This window comes from Stegodyphus dumicola, chromosome 8 (genome assembly GCF_044657685.1).
Source record: "Stegodyphus dumicola isolate Sdum_Otavi_A_Nest chromosome 8, ASM4465768v1".
Classification (NCBI taxonomy): domain Eukaryota; kingdom Metazoa; phylum Arthropoda; class Arachnida; order Araneae; family Eresidae; genus Stegodyphus; species Stegodyphus dumicola.
Genome location: NC_140775.1, coordinates 183,764,636 through 183,781,173, shown reverse-complemented (window position 1 = coordinate 183,781,173; position 16,538 = coordinate 183,764,636). Strand labels below are relative to the sequence as shown.

General features: G+C 33.6%; 1 protein-coding gene across 2 annotated transcripts in view; it reads right to left on the bottom strand.

Annotated features, from left to right (window-relative positions):
- Positions 1–2,718: 2,718 nt before the first annotated feature.
- Positions 2,719–16,538, bottom strand: part of LOC118192136 (serine/threonine-protein kinase BRSK2-like) — a 320,182-nt gene continuing 306,362 nt past the window's right edge. For both annotated transcript variants that reach the window (XM_085822811.1, XM_085822812.1), the window contains exon 18: positions 2,719–7,319. In XM_085822811.1, the coding sequence (XP_085678937.1) occupies positions 6,931–7,319 (389 nt within the window). In that variant the 3' untranslated portion in view covers positions 2,719–6,930. The remainder of the gene's footprint in view (positions 7,320–16,538) is intronic.

The following is a 16,538-nucleotide window of genomic DNA, read 5'->3' as shown; positions in this document are numbered from 1 at the left end:
GAATTTTGAATAACGCAATCCTCCAACGAATATGAGCATGTGGAAGACCAAATTTGAAATTTGAAATTTGTTTTATGATCGATTTCTTATTTTTTAAAACTTTGACGAATTTTTGATTAACAAACTCAAGGATTTCAAAGCGAGCAATGGCAACGTTGTGCAGAAAAAACATTTTTATCTCCAGCGCGTGAGTCTCTGTATCGGAAATTCTAAAGATATGCTCGTTTTAAAACTATTTTGCGATATTGCTGTTGCACTGGATCTTATGGTTTAAGTGCGAGGAACATGATATTTAATAAAGAAAGGTAACACACAAAATGTTAAAAAACGCCCCTTTGGACGTAATTTAAAATCTGAAACATCTCATATTTTTTTTTTTTTTTTTTTTAACCCGTAGTAAAAGTGAGAAAGGAGCAGTATACAGAAATAAACTTCAGAGACCTTTTTTTTTTTGTCAACATTGTTGTACTTTATTTGATAACATCATTCATACTATCATCTTTTAGCCCATTCACGACACAGTAATCATCATAGTCAAGAGGCACACATTCTAGAACAGAGTTTCTCAAACTGTCGTATATGTACCACTAATGGTACATTACATTATCTTTGGTGGTACAATTTTTACAGAAGAGATTTAAATGAAAGCTCGAAAAGAATGTAAAATGGCACGAATTTTAACTGGAAAATGCTTTTACGATATTACATATGTTTTTTATTCGTATTTATGTGGTACAAAATTTAAGTTTGAGAACCCCTCTTCTAGAACATGCATTCTTCATGAATGCGTTGTTCGAATAAGAAAAATCAGAAGACAAAATTTGGTGCACAATTTCATTTTTCATAGAAGAAAAGCCATAATCATTTACTCATAAATGATCAGAATGCATCGCATTTAGAAGAAATATTGTTCAAAATTAATTCCAAGGCATCGATGAAGAAGAAATAATTATTTGGTATTTATGATTAAAGTCCTGGCTGTAGCAATAATAATAGTAATAAATATTCAGTTTTGTGCTCACTTACGGTATTAAAAATTTTATTTAGCGGTATTAAAAAGTTTAAGCAGCTGAACAGTTTGAATGTTTACAATACTGAAGCACATTTTGCAGTAAATATGGCAGTGTGAAAGAACCTGAAAATTGTATCACTCAATGATTTTTCTTATTTTGTATTTTTAATTTATATATATGAAACTTACAGGGGCAATAAAAGGAAGTCTTTGAATAATTAATGATAATTATATTGGTATATGCTTAAACTGCGCAGCGATTTTATTTTGATGACTAATTTGTTGTTAGTTTCTTTCATTATACCGTTTGAAAGAATTCAATAACAATATTTTTAATAGCCTAATTTTGTATTCTTCGTATATATTTAAATTTAGTACGAGATTTCATAACTTTAATATAAAGTTTATTTATCAAATTTGTGTATTGTTCCATGGTTTTAACAACGGTGTCCACATAGAACACAGCAAAGTTACAATCAAAATTGGGAGTTGGTTTATCTTCATATTTAATGGTAATTTTGTTCTATGAATTGTAGATAAGTTTATACTCAGTTGTTAATAGAAAGTTAACCGTCAAAACCATGTAAAAGATAACAGCGCAAACGCAAAAATACAAAATTGAATCGAGATGTGAATAGAAATAAAGCGTTATTTTCAGACAAAATCAAAAAATATTTACATGATTTTAACCTATTTAAATAGAATTTTTATTTCTTATAAAAATTATCTCATACTTCAAGTATTTGTAACTAATTCAAGTGGGCAAGAAATAAAATTTAATTATGGAAAGAGCACTTAATAATTTCTTTCCGTTATCATTTTTCTGCAATAGACGGATTCCTTTAAGTAAAAATTAGGATTAAACCATTTTCATCGCTTCAGATACTTTGCATCATTTTTCAGGCTCCAGTGTTATTTATAGCAGGGAATGTAATTATGTTAATGGAGATTTCAATATCGAAATTTTGGTGCTCAAAATGTGTATCTCTGGTACATTTTCAGAGTTTAAACTTCTATAAAAAAAAAAAAAAAAAAAAAAAAAAAAAAAGAAAAGAAAATGTGTGTGATCATAAAATTGGTACTTTTTTTGTTTCAAATGAAATCTTCGAAATTTTTTCTTGATTAAGAATACTGTTTTCAAAAACTGAATTAAAATAGAATTATAAAAAGAGTCTTTTGAATGGTGTAATGGTGTTAATTCAAAATCAAATATGCAAAAAGAGAATTGGATTCTCTCCTAAACCTTTTAAATCAACTCTAATAACAGAACTAGTATATTAATTTTGTAATTTCCTTAGGCAAAAGATAAGCCTAAGGAAATTATAAAATTTACAAATATATGAAACTCTCAAAGCAGAATTAAAAGTTTATAGAATAAAGAGTTACGGTATTTTAAGCTATTTTTAATATTATTCAATATTAGGCACTTGTGAAAATTCGGTTATTTTAAATTAAGAATAGTTTAATATTTTCATAAATAACTATTCCTATGAAAATAATGTAGTAAAATTTTACATAAAACATTATTATAATTTTTTCTTCAATTCTTGTGACTCGATTAAGAAAATAAAATCAGGTTTGACAAAAAAAAAAAAAAAAAAAAAAAAAAAAAAAATCACTTTTCAAGAGTATTTAATACTGAAAATATAATCTAATATTTCGTTTTACAGAATGGAATTTAATGAGCCACGATGTTTGTAGCTTGTTATTGGCAACAGAAAAAGATAAATAAATAAATAAATGAAAAATGAAAGACTGGAGATACTTAAGTAAAGTTATTTAAAGTATAAATAATTTTAAAATGCATTTAATAACTTTTCTAGAGAGAAGCCGTATGTACATATTTAAAATGTTTCGGACAATTTTATAAATCAAATGAGAAAAAATTCTCAAAAAATAGTTAGTGCATGTATTGAAACAGGTATATGTAATAGACATTTTACTTTATCGCTTAGAATTCAGTCCTTTTATTTCCTTTTATATTAATAAATAAAAGTAATAACTAATAAAAGTAAACTACTGATTAATATTTTGTTGGAAGACATCTAGTTATCCTCAAAACGTAACACATTTTTAACCTAAAATGTCTGAAAAAAATCAAAATTTATAATTTGATAATATATTTATTACCCGTTTCTATCATTTTAAGTAGCTTCTACTAAATAACACCAATAATAGATTTATTTGTCGTGTTTTCAAAAATTTGGATGTCGAACGTAGTCGGATAATTATCAAACTACTCTTATAGTAGACGCCATTTAACGTGATCACATAATGGCTTCTACTATAAGCTGTATGCAATTTCTAGAGTATAAGACTATGAATCTTATATACTACTATCTTATAAAGGTAATCGGCATGTTTTGATTCAAAATTATGTGATATACAGCACTAACTGAATAGTTTAAGAGATTTAAAATAACCATAGCATTCTTCAAGGGCTGATAAAGCAATAAATTCCATGGAACAATAGACAAAATTTCATTTTTACATTGCAACGAAAAGTTAAAGTTTACCTCCAGTTTTTGGTTTAAAAGTAGTCCTTTTTAGAAGTATATTTTTGCTATCATTTATTGAATACAGTTACTTTGGTTTGCATTCCACAAGTATAGAATTTTTAATATTTTTTTTTTAATTTATAATTTACTTGAAAAGCGTTTTATATGTCAGTTGTCTGAAATTATAGCTTACTTTCTTTCATTACACTTCTGCACATTCTTTAACTAACAGAACCATTTTCCTATGAAAATTCAAATGTAGTCTAAATCTTTAATACGTAAGCTATAGAGATAAAGGATATGTAAAATTCTTCTGAAGCTTTCTCAGTATATCAAATATTCAGATTCCATTATGACTTAGTTTTTTTTTTTTTTTTTTGTTTTTTTTTTTTTGTTTTTTAATAATTTTTCCAAAGTAGTTGCGGAATTAACGAAAAATAATATTTAATTTCCATGTCAATTTTATTTCTTTACTTGTTATTGTAGTTATGTTTTTTGAGAAACACGATCATTTAAGTCCTAAGCATTCACACGCCTAATTTCTACTTTAAACACTTATTTGGACGTTTAGTAAAGATTCACGCGAAAAAATGTGTCATTTTCAGTAGAAAAACAATGTTAAGATATTTACAATAAAATCTAATATTTTCTCTGTCTACTTCTAGTCAACGCTAAAAATGTATTGCTGCATATTTAAAATGTATTTATGATAATCTGGGTATTAGTTTTGCTTTCAAAACAATATCAGATACAGCATTCTGAAAATGACACAATTTTTGTGAACTCATTCTAAAGGTCTTACGTTATCCTTCGAATTCATCTAATTCTACGTTACCCCGCCAAAAATGCGTGAATTTTTTTTTATATACCAGAGAAATTTTAAATATGACTAACCAGTTTCTACACAACCATGGAACTATTTTTGTATTCTTTCACAAACGATTTCCTTATTTCTTGTAGAAGTATCCCAAACTTCGAAAAAACATTTTCCCTTTTTTTAATATATTCATGAATTAGTTTTTTTAACTATCTGCAATTATTAACAGTAACATTTTTCTTAAGATTAAATAGCGTACAAGTTTCGATGAAGTAGTGTTAACTACTGTAGAACTTCATGCGATGAACGTCCTCATGCAGATGATGTCCATATGAGAATATATACAAACAATGCAGTTTATTTATTACACAGCTTCGAGTCTTCCTCGAAAATGCCCTTAACGGTATGCTATTATTTCAAAAGGCTCATATGTGAAGTTCTAAATCTACATTTTATAATAATAAATACAATAATCTACGAATATTCTGAAATCAAATAAGTGCAGTGTCACCTTTGAGGACTGAAATATATAGTAAAAATAAATAAATCTATGGTTTTTCAACGCACACGGTGTTCTTTCTAAAACTAGTGCTGTTGCCAACAAATGTAAAATAACTTAACCAGTGCTTGAACACGGATAGTCAGTTGCAGAGCACACTGCAATCAGCGTCTATTTATATTGCACATCTCAAGATTTAGACAGGGTTTGCCATTTTCGGTGTGGAACATTTAATTTTCACCTCTTGGAAAATCTTACAAACTAGTGATATTGTATATGTTTCTATTTCTTGCTAATGAGATTAATATCATACATCATCTACGTTTCTGAATATTTGATTAAGTGCTTGGAATGGAATGTATGGATGAATATTTATATGAAAGGGCAGTAATGTTTAGGAAAGACTTGGGTAAAGATCTTGTTGTACCTGGCTTCATTTAAGAGAGGAATTGTGCATAGATTTATGGTTATAGAATTTGAATGATTCTATTGCATTACTCATACATATTTCAGTTAGAGAAAGTTTAACCATTCATATATATCTAATTTGTTACTGAGAATGAATAGCTGGGATATACTTCGAGTTACATATTATTTCATGGAGATCGTATCTAAATATCAACTGTTCGATTCGAATGGAATCAAATCAGTTATATTCGCAACATATCGAACAATGTAGGTGTTCTTTCAACGACCAACGAAGTGGCCCTCAAGGTTGACAAAGCACAGCAGACAAGCCAAGCAACAATCTATAATCTAAAGGCTTAACATTTACAAAACTTTGGGAACAAATTAACGACACGTAATCATCTATGCTAGCAATTACTAATGAAGTATCACATATTTCGAACGTAACGACACTTTAGGTAACAAAGAACGTTTCTCATCGGGGATTCGAAAACAACTTGAAACAGCGAACAATAATTAGGAATTTACAAGCGAAAATTATGTTTTCAGAGTTCATTTGACATCTAATAATGCTCCAGACCTTCATTTCAGCTATTTCTCCAAGTTCATTTTAAGGCTTCAGTAGGAAGTTTGAAGGAAGCTTGATGGAAATTCGATGGTTAAATTGTCGCGTCAAAAACCATTGCGTAAAAGCATAATATAGAAATACTCGAAGTATATAGAATATGTATATTAAACGCCGAAATTTTGTTATGTTTGCACGTTTTCACTATGGGTTTTTGAACTTAGAATTTTCATATATAAATGGCCTCTGCTTAACTGAGCCAAATCAGTATTCCACTCGCTGTAAATTTTAAACCGTATATTTCCTTCTTCCGTTATTTCAATAACTATTGCTAGTATATACCAAGAGAGGGATTTCATGCTTAATATTTTGGAATGTGAAAGATTGCTGAATATTGCTTTAAAGAAAATTCTTCCTGGCTGGCATTTTTTGCCTCACATTTAAGCCAAGCACATTTCACGGCTTTAGACGTGAAAGCAAGTGAGAAAATATAATTATTTTAATCAATACCTGAAGAAATGGCTTCATTATTTAAGGCATTTATGGAGCAATTAAGGTGATATTGTAGCAAATTGTTTTGAGCCAGAAGAAATGTGATAATTTCCCTTGGTATACGTAAGAAATTATATATATACGCAAGTAATATATATAATATTTGTATAGAGGCATAACTAGTTTGTTTATCATCACAGGCTCTTATTTTTAAGTAATCGTTGTATTAAATCGCTATTTAAAGCATTCTGATTTGGGATTCCTTTAGCCTTGTGCACAGTTGACAACAAATCGTTGATCTTTTAGGTCTGAATTAGCTTGAATGTGTGATTACAGCCTTTTTTTATTACCTCTCTTGTATCTATGCATTTCTTTCTTTCTATATGCATACATATATACTCTTACGTATACAGCTGTACGTGCATGTACATATGAAACCAGAAATATCTCACATTCTTTCCGCAGTTACGCGACTCAAGATGCGCATGCTTTGCGCTATCTTCAAAATTACTCCAGAGGTACCAGTTAACGATGCATGGAGTGTTTGTTGTTGTTATGAACATCAGGGATCATCACCCCGTTTCAACGAAACAAAGAGAATTGGTTTTTCGATCTGTCGTTATTCTAATAGAAGTAATATCAGAGTTTGTCTTTAGACGAATTCTTGAGGTCGTAGCTCATGCGGCGACCGTTGAGGAGGGGTCGCACGTCTTCGGCTGCCCGCCTATGCGATGTGGTGACCATCTTGGCCTCCCTCTCGAAGATGTCCGCCGTTGCGTCCTGGTCCGATTTACAGCGAGATATGGCTACAGCGGCAGCGCTACTGGCGTTCATGGAGGAAACAGCCATATCATCGTTTGCCACTTGGTGGCGAGAGGGTGTTGGAGACATACTCTCGGAACCGCAAGAGGAACTCTCGCTAAGTTCGGTCGTCGGGCGGCGACTTATCCTCGGAGAGTGGTTCGGACGGCGCCCGAGGATCTGGGCTTGAATGTGCTCACAGATACGCTTAAATCGGCGTATAGGCCCTGCAAAAAAAAAAAAAAAAAAAAAAAGTTATAATACTTTGCGATTGTAGTAAGGAAATTGTGATTCACATATCTACAATTCTTCCGTTTGCATCTCTAATCACCATGCTTGAAGTTTTATTCTTTTTCAGCATTAAAAATTTTTGATATAGGATTAGACCTATGTCAGAGTTAGAAATGGGATTAGGTTGTAGAGACATTAGGTATTTTTGGAAGCAGGAAAGATGAAAAAATATGCAACTCCTTCTACACTACGAAAGCTCGCTAAGAAGGTGGGATAAACACCTTATAAGGTCTTTGGTCTAGAATCTAACACTATGTCAAAGATTTCCAAGACGTTTTCATAACAGTACCCTTATCAAAAGTGTGCTGGAATATTCTTACAAGTTGGTTACTATTTGCTAATACACTTTAACAAGGGTAAATGCTCGCTTCTTTATGATAATCAATTTTTTTTTTTAACTTGAAAAAGAAAACTTTTATAAATATATTAGATCTGATTTATAATGCTATGCTGGCCCTGAATTATAACGATTAAAATATTTAGTTCTGATATAATAAAATTTGCTATACTCTGATCAACAAAACAAACGAAAATTCTGTTTGCATATTGCTGATGGTAACTTTATGACGGGGAGCAAGCAGTTACAAAGTACTCCTAAGATTTGCTAATTGTGTTTCAAAAACTATTGTTTAAAATTACAGAAGATTCTATGAGTCTTATTTCGAAGAAAGTATCTTTGAGAGTTCATTATCGCGATGGAATAAATCATGGAAAAATTTCATTGCATAAGAAATTTTGACATACAGAAAGTTTGTAAAATGTGTCTCAGTTTTTTCTACATAGCTAATAAAATTCTAGTTCTGTAATATTCGAAAAGTTTTGAGTTGGTTAGTAATTTGATCTATATTATTCCTACATACGTTTCAATAAATAACTCTTATAAATTAAAAATGTGTACGAAAATTAAAAAGTACGTGTATCCATTAACTTGCAGATTCGAAAAACCTAAATCGATCAAGAATCTAAGATTTAAGAGTCGATCTGAACTAAATCAATCTAAAAATAAACATCCTTAGAATGTTTGATTATAGAAATCTTCAGAAGTCCTAAACATGTTAAACGCTGATGTCCTCATGATAACTGAGAATCAACATTTTCAGGACATTCTTGCAGATTAACATGATATAGCATCTTAAACAGGATAGTTTCAGAATGTTAAATTACGAAAGCGCATCAGAGAATCCTTTAGGATATCCTCAGTAATCCAGTCAACTGAGATTTAAGGATGACATTTTGCATTATACGGCATAAAAAAAATTTCATTTTTAAACTGTGAACCAAAGCACCATGAGCCATGCCTTGTGGCAGAGGAGTTTAAAATTTCTTAATTAATTTCTCATATGCCTAGAAACTGGCATAACTGGAGGTAACCGACTATACCTCGTGGAACAGACGACATCATTTTCGGTTAGGGCGAAATATTTTCGCATGCGAAGATGTTAAAATTATCTTAGCGTACTAGAATTTTAAACCAAAAACTTGAAAAATATTAGTTTAGCTTTCCTTTTGTGGCGTAAAGTATGGAAATCTGAAACAATTTGCTGTGGTGGCAATACATGTTTTTTGATTGCAATAGACCGATGAATAAGAAAATGAGTGAGGATTTGTGTATGATATGAATATAGATGAGCTATAGACGAATATGAAGTTCACCTGAAGTTGCTAGGCCTCGGTAACCTATGACCACCTAGTGACCCCTTGCGTAATTAAGTGACCCACACGAGTTCCGTAAATAAAATACAATGCATAAGGATGTTAAACGAGCATTTGACGAATACATTATCAGGTTCAGTGTTTCTCCTTACTTGCTTGGGGAACATTCAAGAACCTGACTCAGAACAGGGAGCTTACTAAAGCTATGTTCAATAAATGTGGAAAGTAGACAAGATACACAGGAAGGGTATACGAAACCCTTTATTTTTCACTCTTTACAATAATTTCCGGACTTCGGAATACAGAGACCAACCACTTGTGGTCTGAACGTAAGAATATAAAAATATTAACTAAACTCTAACTTAACTTTGGAATAATAAACAAGGGCCTACGTGGAAGATTGGCCATATATTAACAGGAAGCCGTATGTAGTACAGAGCACTGTTAACACTACAATACGTTTAAAATTATCAACAGGATTAAACCTCTGGCCTGCAAGGCAACCAGCAACCGAGTAAAAACTGCTAAGGCAAGCGGCCTGCTTCTACTAACTCCTTCCTCTCTCTCGCTTGGCAAAAAGCCACAACTTAAGTACTTGGCGTTCGCCAACAAATTTGCATAAATAAGTTAAAGCTTTTAATTCTGGCCGGAAGTAGAAAATATGAAGTGATAGTAAAGATTTAAAATAAAATAAACGTTAGTAAAACTTAAGATCCTTACAACATAAAAAATAAAACGAAAATAAAGAATAACATTTTTGTTTGATTACAAAGTTGTAATATGCATTTTATTTAAAAAAATAAAAATTGTAACATAATTTTAAAAAGAAATTGATTCTTAAGTTTGGCAACGCCGATTTATAATTCCTAATTCAAAACCTGCCTTTGCCATTTTGTCCGCATGCGGTTCAACTTATAAATGCTAGCAAATATTTTCATACATGGAATTTGTTTCAAGTAAGAACAGGAGCAACTCAACTACCGAAAATTCAGATACTTGAATTCGTCTTAAGACGACTCATAAACTATAAACTCATAGACATAAACTATAAACTCTTATGACAACTCATAAACATATAAACAAGACTTGAATGAACTGATGTCGTAAGTTCAGCATCAGAGCAGCTACAGATATCGAAGAGAAACAAAGTTCAATGTTTGTTTTTATGATAATAAGAAGTTTAAGCCTTTCGTCCCGAACGCTACATATATGTACCACTGATGTTTAAAAATACCCGAAGGACATATTTAACATTATAACTAAACGAAAATTGTACCACTACGGTACCGGAACATCACCCCAGCGTATAACACCACGCGGATTTCACTAAATGTAAGGTTATGTTTGTTAATAAACAAGTTAGCGCTTGTATTATACATTTTGAAAATTTATGTAAAAAAAAACTTGATTTTATATATAATTTTATTCTATAATACTTATAATATATTTAGAAAAGAAATAGAATATCAGGTATGTATGAATTACTTAGAGTTTGGAAATTATTTATCTTTTTGTTTATCTGGTACATATATATAAACTGCTCGACATTGAAAATGCAACACCAAGAAGGAGTGGTTAGAAATTTATGCAAATTTTAGAGTAGACTCACGTCACTGAGTTATGCGAATGATGTGAAATGCGCAGCTCTCCAGGGCACGTTGAAGAAGATACAAGGAAAACAACCTGGAGAATGTTCAATTTTTTGTGTCATTATTTCTGATAGGGAAATCATCGTAGAAAATTTGTTCTTGTTTCAGAAGACCCTCGTGTAATGACAGAGAGAATGCCAGGCCGTCGTCAACAAAGGCAGTTTCAGCATCGAGACGATTTTACGAAGGGCATAGTAATCTGACTAAGGAGGGCAGTTTGGTCCATTTGGCAAATCTCAACTGATACGCACCTGAACGCGTCCGCAGTGCACCGGCTGTGGCGACGCTGTTTAGAACAGGGAAATGTAGCAAGTCCGCCGTCAACGAGGGCACTTCCAGCAGATAGACGATTTTACGAGTAGTATGGATATGCGATATGCGACGGGGGACGTGAGCACCATCCCTTTACCATTGGGTTAATTGGTACAGCGCCACGTCCACCACGTCCTATTAGAATAATGGGAGGTTACATACATATTTGACATTGGTATTAAGGAGTGCACTACATACAATACTTATCGGTAATACATATAAATTATGGGTTAAGGTACAGTTGGCCTGTAGATATACATAAGACAATGACCAATGACATATTCGTGTATGGTATGATAGATTCACATAAAAGCTGCGCCATATATATCTGCGCATTAGGACATACATTACTGCATTGCAAATATCTAGCGGTAATTAACACAGACAGAGGAAAGTGGACAATGATTATGATATTACAACATTCATATTTACAACACTAATTAGATCAGCGTAGGGGAGTGAATAATACTGTACCTTGATTATAAACATATACAGTTATAGCAACAGATACAGGCTATTACTATTACATTGTCACATCGTCTCTATGACAACTGAAGTTCATTATTATAAATATATACAGTATAACAACAGATACAGACAAATATTAATAGGATTAGTCGAGTGGTATGGAGATCGGACTGAGAAGGTCGAGTTGGTCCTTACGTCAAATCGCAGCTGATACCCACATGGATGCGAGCACGGTGCATCGGCTATGGCGAACATGGTTGGAACAAGGAAATGTGGGAAGAAGGAGGGGTGCAGGTGCAGCCAGAGTGACGTCAGCACGCGTGGATCGACGCATCCGCCGACAAGCTGTGGCGGCCCCGCAAGTCACTTGTACCGCGATTCTGCAGCATGTGCAAAATACCCTGGATGTTCCCGTGTCGACCAGAACCATTTCCCGTGGATTAGTTGAACGTGGCCTGCACTCACGGTGTCCGTTAAGAAGACTGCCATTGACCCCACAACATAAACCCCAACGTTTAGAATGGTGCCGGACTGGAGCGATGTGGATGACAGAATGGCGAAACGTCTTGTTCTCATATGAGTCACGCTTCTGTTTATCCAGTGATAGTCGCCGCTTACGTGTGTGGCGTCGACGTGGAGACAGATCTAATCCGGCGGTAACTGTGGAACGCTCCACCGCACGAAAGCGTGGCATAATGGTTTGGGGCGCTATTGCTTACGATTCCAGGTCACCTCTAGTTCGTATTCAGTGCACTATGACGGCCCAACGATACTTGGACAATGGACTGCGGCCGGTGGCAATTCCCTACCTTCAGGGACTACCTAATGCAATTTTTCAGCAGAATAACGCCCGACCACACAGTGCTCTCATCTACTACCGTGTATACAGATGCTTCCCTGGCCACCGCACTCCCCTGACCTGTCACCAATCGAACATGTGTGGGATGTGATTGGACGCCATTTGCAGACTCTGCCCCTGCCTCGTTCAGAAGACGAACTATGGCAAATGGTTGAAAGGGAATAGAGAGCCATCCCTCAGGCACCATCCGCACTCTTATTGACTCTATGGCCTAGACGTGTTTTATCGTGCATCGCTGTCCGCGGTGGTCCTACATCCTACTGGTATAATATATGTTCATAATTTGTGGCATACTTAAGTCTATATTTCATCCTTTACAAATGTATAGTAACACATTTAACTGTCTGCATCAATTTATTTGCTGCATAAGGATCACAGGTGTCATGACAATTTTAAATGTATATTTGTGTTACCAACATTGAATGTATTTTATATTTTTATTGTATAGTATTGTATAGTATCTACTGTATCGTATCGTATTGTGGTATTTTTTTTTTTTTTTTTGTATTGTATAGTATCTTATATCAGTTGGCTTTATACAGGTTAAATATGTTAATTTTTATTCATTATAATCGTTTAATTAGCTTTTGTATTGTATTGTATTGTAGTATTGTATAGTATTGTATGGTATCTTATATTAGTTATCTTTTATGCAGGCAACTGCATCAATTTATTTGCTGCATTAGGATCACTGGTGTCATGACAATTTTAAATGTATTTTTGTGTCACCAACACTGAATGTATTTTGTATTTTCATCACTAGTGTCATGACAATTTTAAATGTATTTTTGTGTCACCAACACTGAATGTATTTTGTATTTTCATTGTATAGTATTGTATAGCATCTACTGTATCGTACTGTATTGTGGTATTGTATCTACTGTATCGTATTGTATTGTGGTATTGTATAGTATCTTATATCAGTTGGCTTTTAGTACAGGTTAAATATGTTAATTTTTTTTTTTTTGTATTGCATTGTATTGTAATATTGTATAGTATTGTATGGTATCCCATATTCGTTAACTTTTATGCAGGCTAAATATGTTATTTTTATTCCTCATAATCGTATAATTAGCCTTATTGCATGTTTTACCCACAATACCACGTGATCAATTGTATTGTACCGCTATTGCATTCAGTTACTAAGTTTGGTACGAATCCTGTACCATAATTGGTAGTAACCAATGTATCGACCTTTGTATATCTTAAACACAGTTGCATGCTAAATATATTTTGTATAACATATTCCTTTTTCCTAACTATTGTTGTACTATAGGGATTGAATGCGTACCGAGATCAAATTATATTGTACGCTACCTACTTCTTCTGTATCACATCACTACCTGCGGTATTGTAACATGACTTTGTCATAGCGAATATCTAGTTTATTACACTGACTTTCAATACGTTGCTTTGTCAAATATATGTACTTGGCTATGCAATGTATCCCGATCCAGTTGTTAGTCTTCTGAATTAAGTCGAATTCTGAATGCTTTACGCATTTCCCATGTATCACTACTTCCAGTCACACACTGATGGCTATTGTATTATTTTATTTTTATTTCTTTTGGTATATCCTCTGTGTATTGCTGTAATCATTTACATTCATTATGTCACTGTGTTCTCTATTTTTATGTTATATTGTCATTAAGTCTAATTCTACTGTCTATATTTTACTCATTGTATATTATTGGGCTGCTCAACATCAGACTGCACTTTAGCTTATGTATATTCTATATTTGTGTGTATTACACCTTTGTAAAATTTTTGCTTATTGTCAAAACTCGCCCTTTTTGGCCCTGCATGCTTTTGTTATTTTATTTAATAAATGTAAGGCCTGGGCGGTTGTTGGGACTGTCTTTCGTGGGCATTTGGTCTGTTGGACTGCCCCCGGGTTGAATTTGGCTTTGGGTTTGGGAGCCCGGTGCGTGGCGTCTTGTGATTCCTCTTTAGGCTCTAGATATAGGTGGACGTGGTGCTATACCGATTAACCTTTTGATAAAGGGACAGTGCCCACGTCCTCCGTTGCTTATCGCTTATCGCTTATCCTACTGAGCAGCCTAGCAAAGTCACTCCTGACAACGTCATATCAATGAGGAGTATGCGTAATGCATTAATTGCAAATGTAACGTCAAATAATGTTAAGTGTGATACCATTCTTTGCCGATTAACTGATAGATGATAAGCCCATGTCGTATCGCATAATGTATGTATATTACCAAATTATAGATCGTATCGAATAATAACTTACAATGTCATAAATAAGTAAAATGTAATGTATAGCATAAATCATACGTGTACTCCAGAAATTTAGTTATAGCTGCCTTCTGAACACTTATAGTGTATAAATGTTTACGCCCCAGCAGGTTAACCCTCACAAGCACATTCGCATAATTGCCGGAGCAATTATAATGCTTCAATACGCAGCTTTATGTAAAGTCACTCCCAACAATGTAAACACAGATAGAATTTGTGTACAGTTTTATTTGCTAATGTATTACTCAGTAATGCCAAGTACAAAGTATAGTATTCATATCAATGTATAGCTCTCGTGAAGCTCCTCTCTAGCCAACTTTTTAGATAAGGGTGGACGTGATGCTGTACTGATTAATCTTTACGGCAAAGGGACAGTGCCCACGTCCACCGTCACTTATCACTTATCCTACTGAGCCGACGCCGTTCTCGTTCTGTATTCTGACTATCATTTTGAAATAAAGATCACTTACTGCTGCTTGCTGTTTCTGTCTTTTTGCCAAATTTCATCGCTTTCTGACCACTCCTTCTTGGTGTTGCATTTTCAATGTCGAGCAGTGTATGTACCAAACGGTATTATTACCGGTACATATGTATACCGTTATTTATTACCGGTGTACATGTATACATTATTGGTGCATATTATTACCGGTACATATGTGTACCATGATTTAGGCAAATTATTGTTATTGATAATAAATTATGCGGCTTTGGGTACATGCATGGTGAACCGTGAATTATGGCCAACCACAATCACGTATGGCATGCATGACCAACAGCAATCCCCTAAGAAAAAACAATGAAAAAAATAACAAAACTACAAAGAGTAACCTTATAATAATAAAATTTGCTTTTGTTTTTGTCTGAAAATCTATTATTCATATTCAGGGACGAAAGAGTTACATTTAATTTTTGTGATTAAAGCGTATTGTAATTATTTTCGCAATACACTTTATTTTATTATTCACCAAGAAAGACTGTTTCGAAATGAAAAAATATAACTAACCCGACACTTCTTCTTATTACGCACATCTTGATTGATTTTGACCCGCAGCCAAAAAAGGTTGCCGACGCCTGACTTCGATCTTTAATCCCTAGAGCTTATTGCAACTGTTAACGGTGTTTAGGACGCTTAGCACTGAAGGTAGGGACCGCTTCATAACCGTAGCCTCCGCATCCTTAAGAAGATTAGTTTTCTAACTTGTAAGAAAAACATCATAAAATTTCGGGCATCATTATGCCTAGGCATTGCTGTTCAGCCAGAGCTTTAATTTGCTGCTCTCATGATTAGAAAAGTAAATTGAATTTCTATTTGCATAGCGTTGCGTTTGCATAAAGATGCTTGTACCTTTATGAAGGTTGCTTGTTTTAAAAGCTGATCTTCAAAAGGGTGCGGTCATCTTTACCGGAACTTTTTTATGAAGGTTTTTTACTTCGCGAACAATGGCCGACTTGCTTAAAGATGCCGGCACCTTTGTGGCAGAGCCTGTGGGATTAATAATGCTTAAGTAATATGTAAACATACTGATAACTAACATATTACGAATTTCACAGGTTTCTCTTGATCACAAACTTGCGTTAAAATACACTGGCACTACATTAAATGGTGAAAAATGCAGTATAATATACGCCACTATATGCCCAGTCCGTATAGTGGCTAGTTGCGCTGGTCTGCTGTACCAATAGGCCCGGGTTTGAAAGAAGAATGGGTGTTTGTAAGTGAACCACCCCCACGGTGTTCTCTATCAAAACCGGAGCGGAACTTAAAAGTCAATAAGGCCTAATGTACCTTTCGATACCTAATGTTCCTTCGTGAATGCACATGTGTTTATATCTGTCATTTATATACATATGACTGATTTAATGAGTTCCTAATGATACCATTTTTGTTCTGAATGAAAGAACGTCCTCCAAAGTGGGAAAGAACTGCGAACAAATTTTAATTGATTGATCATGCGGTG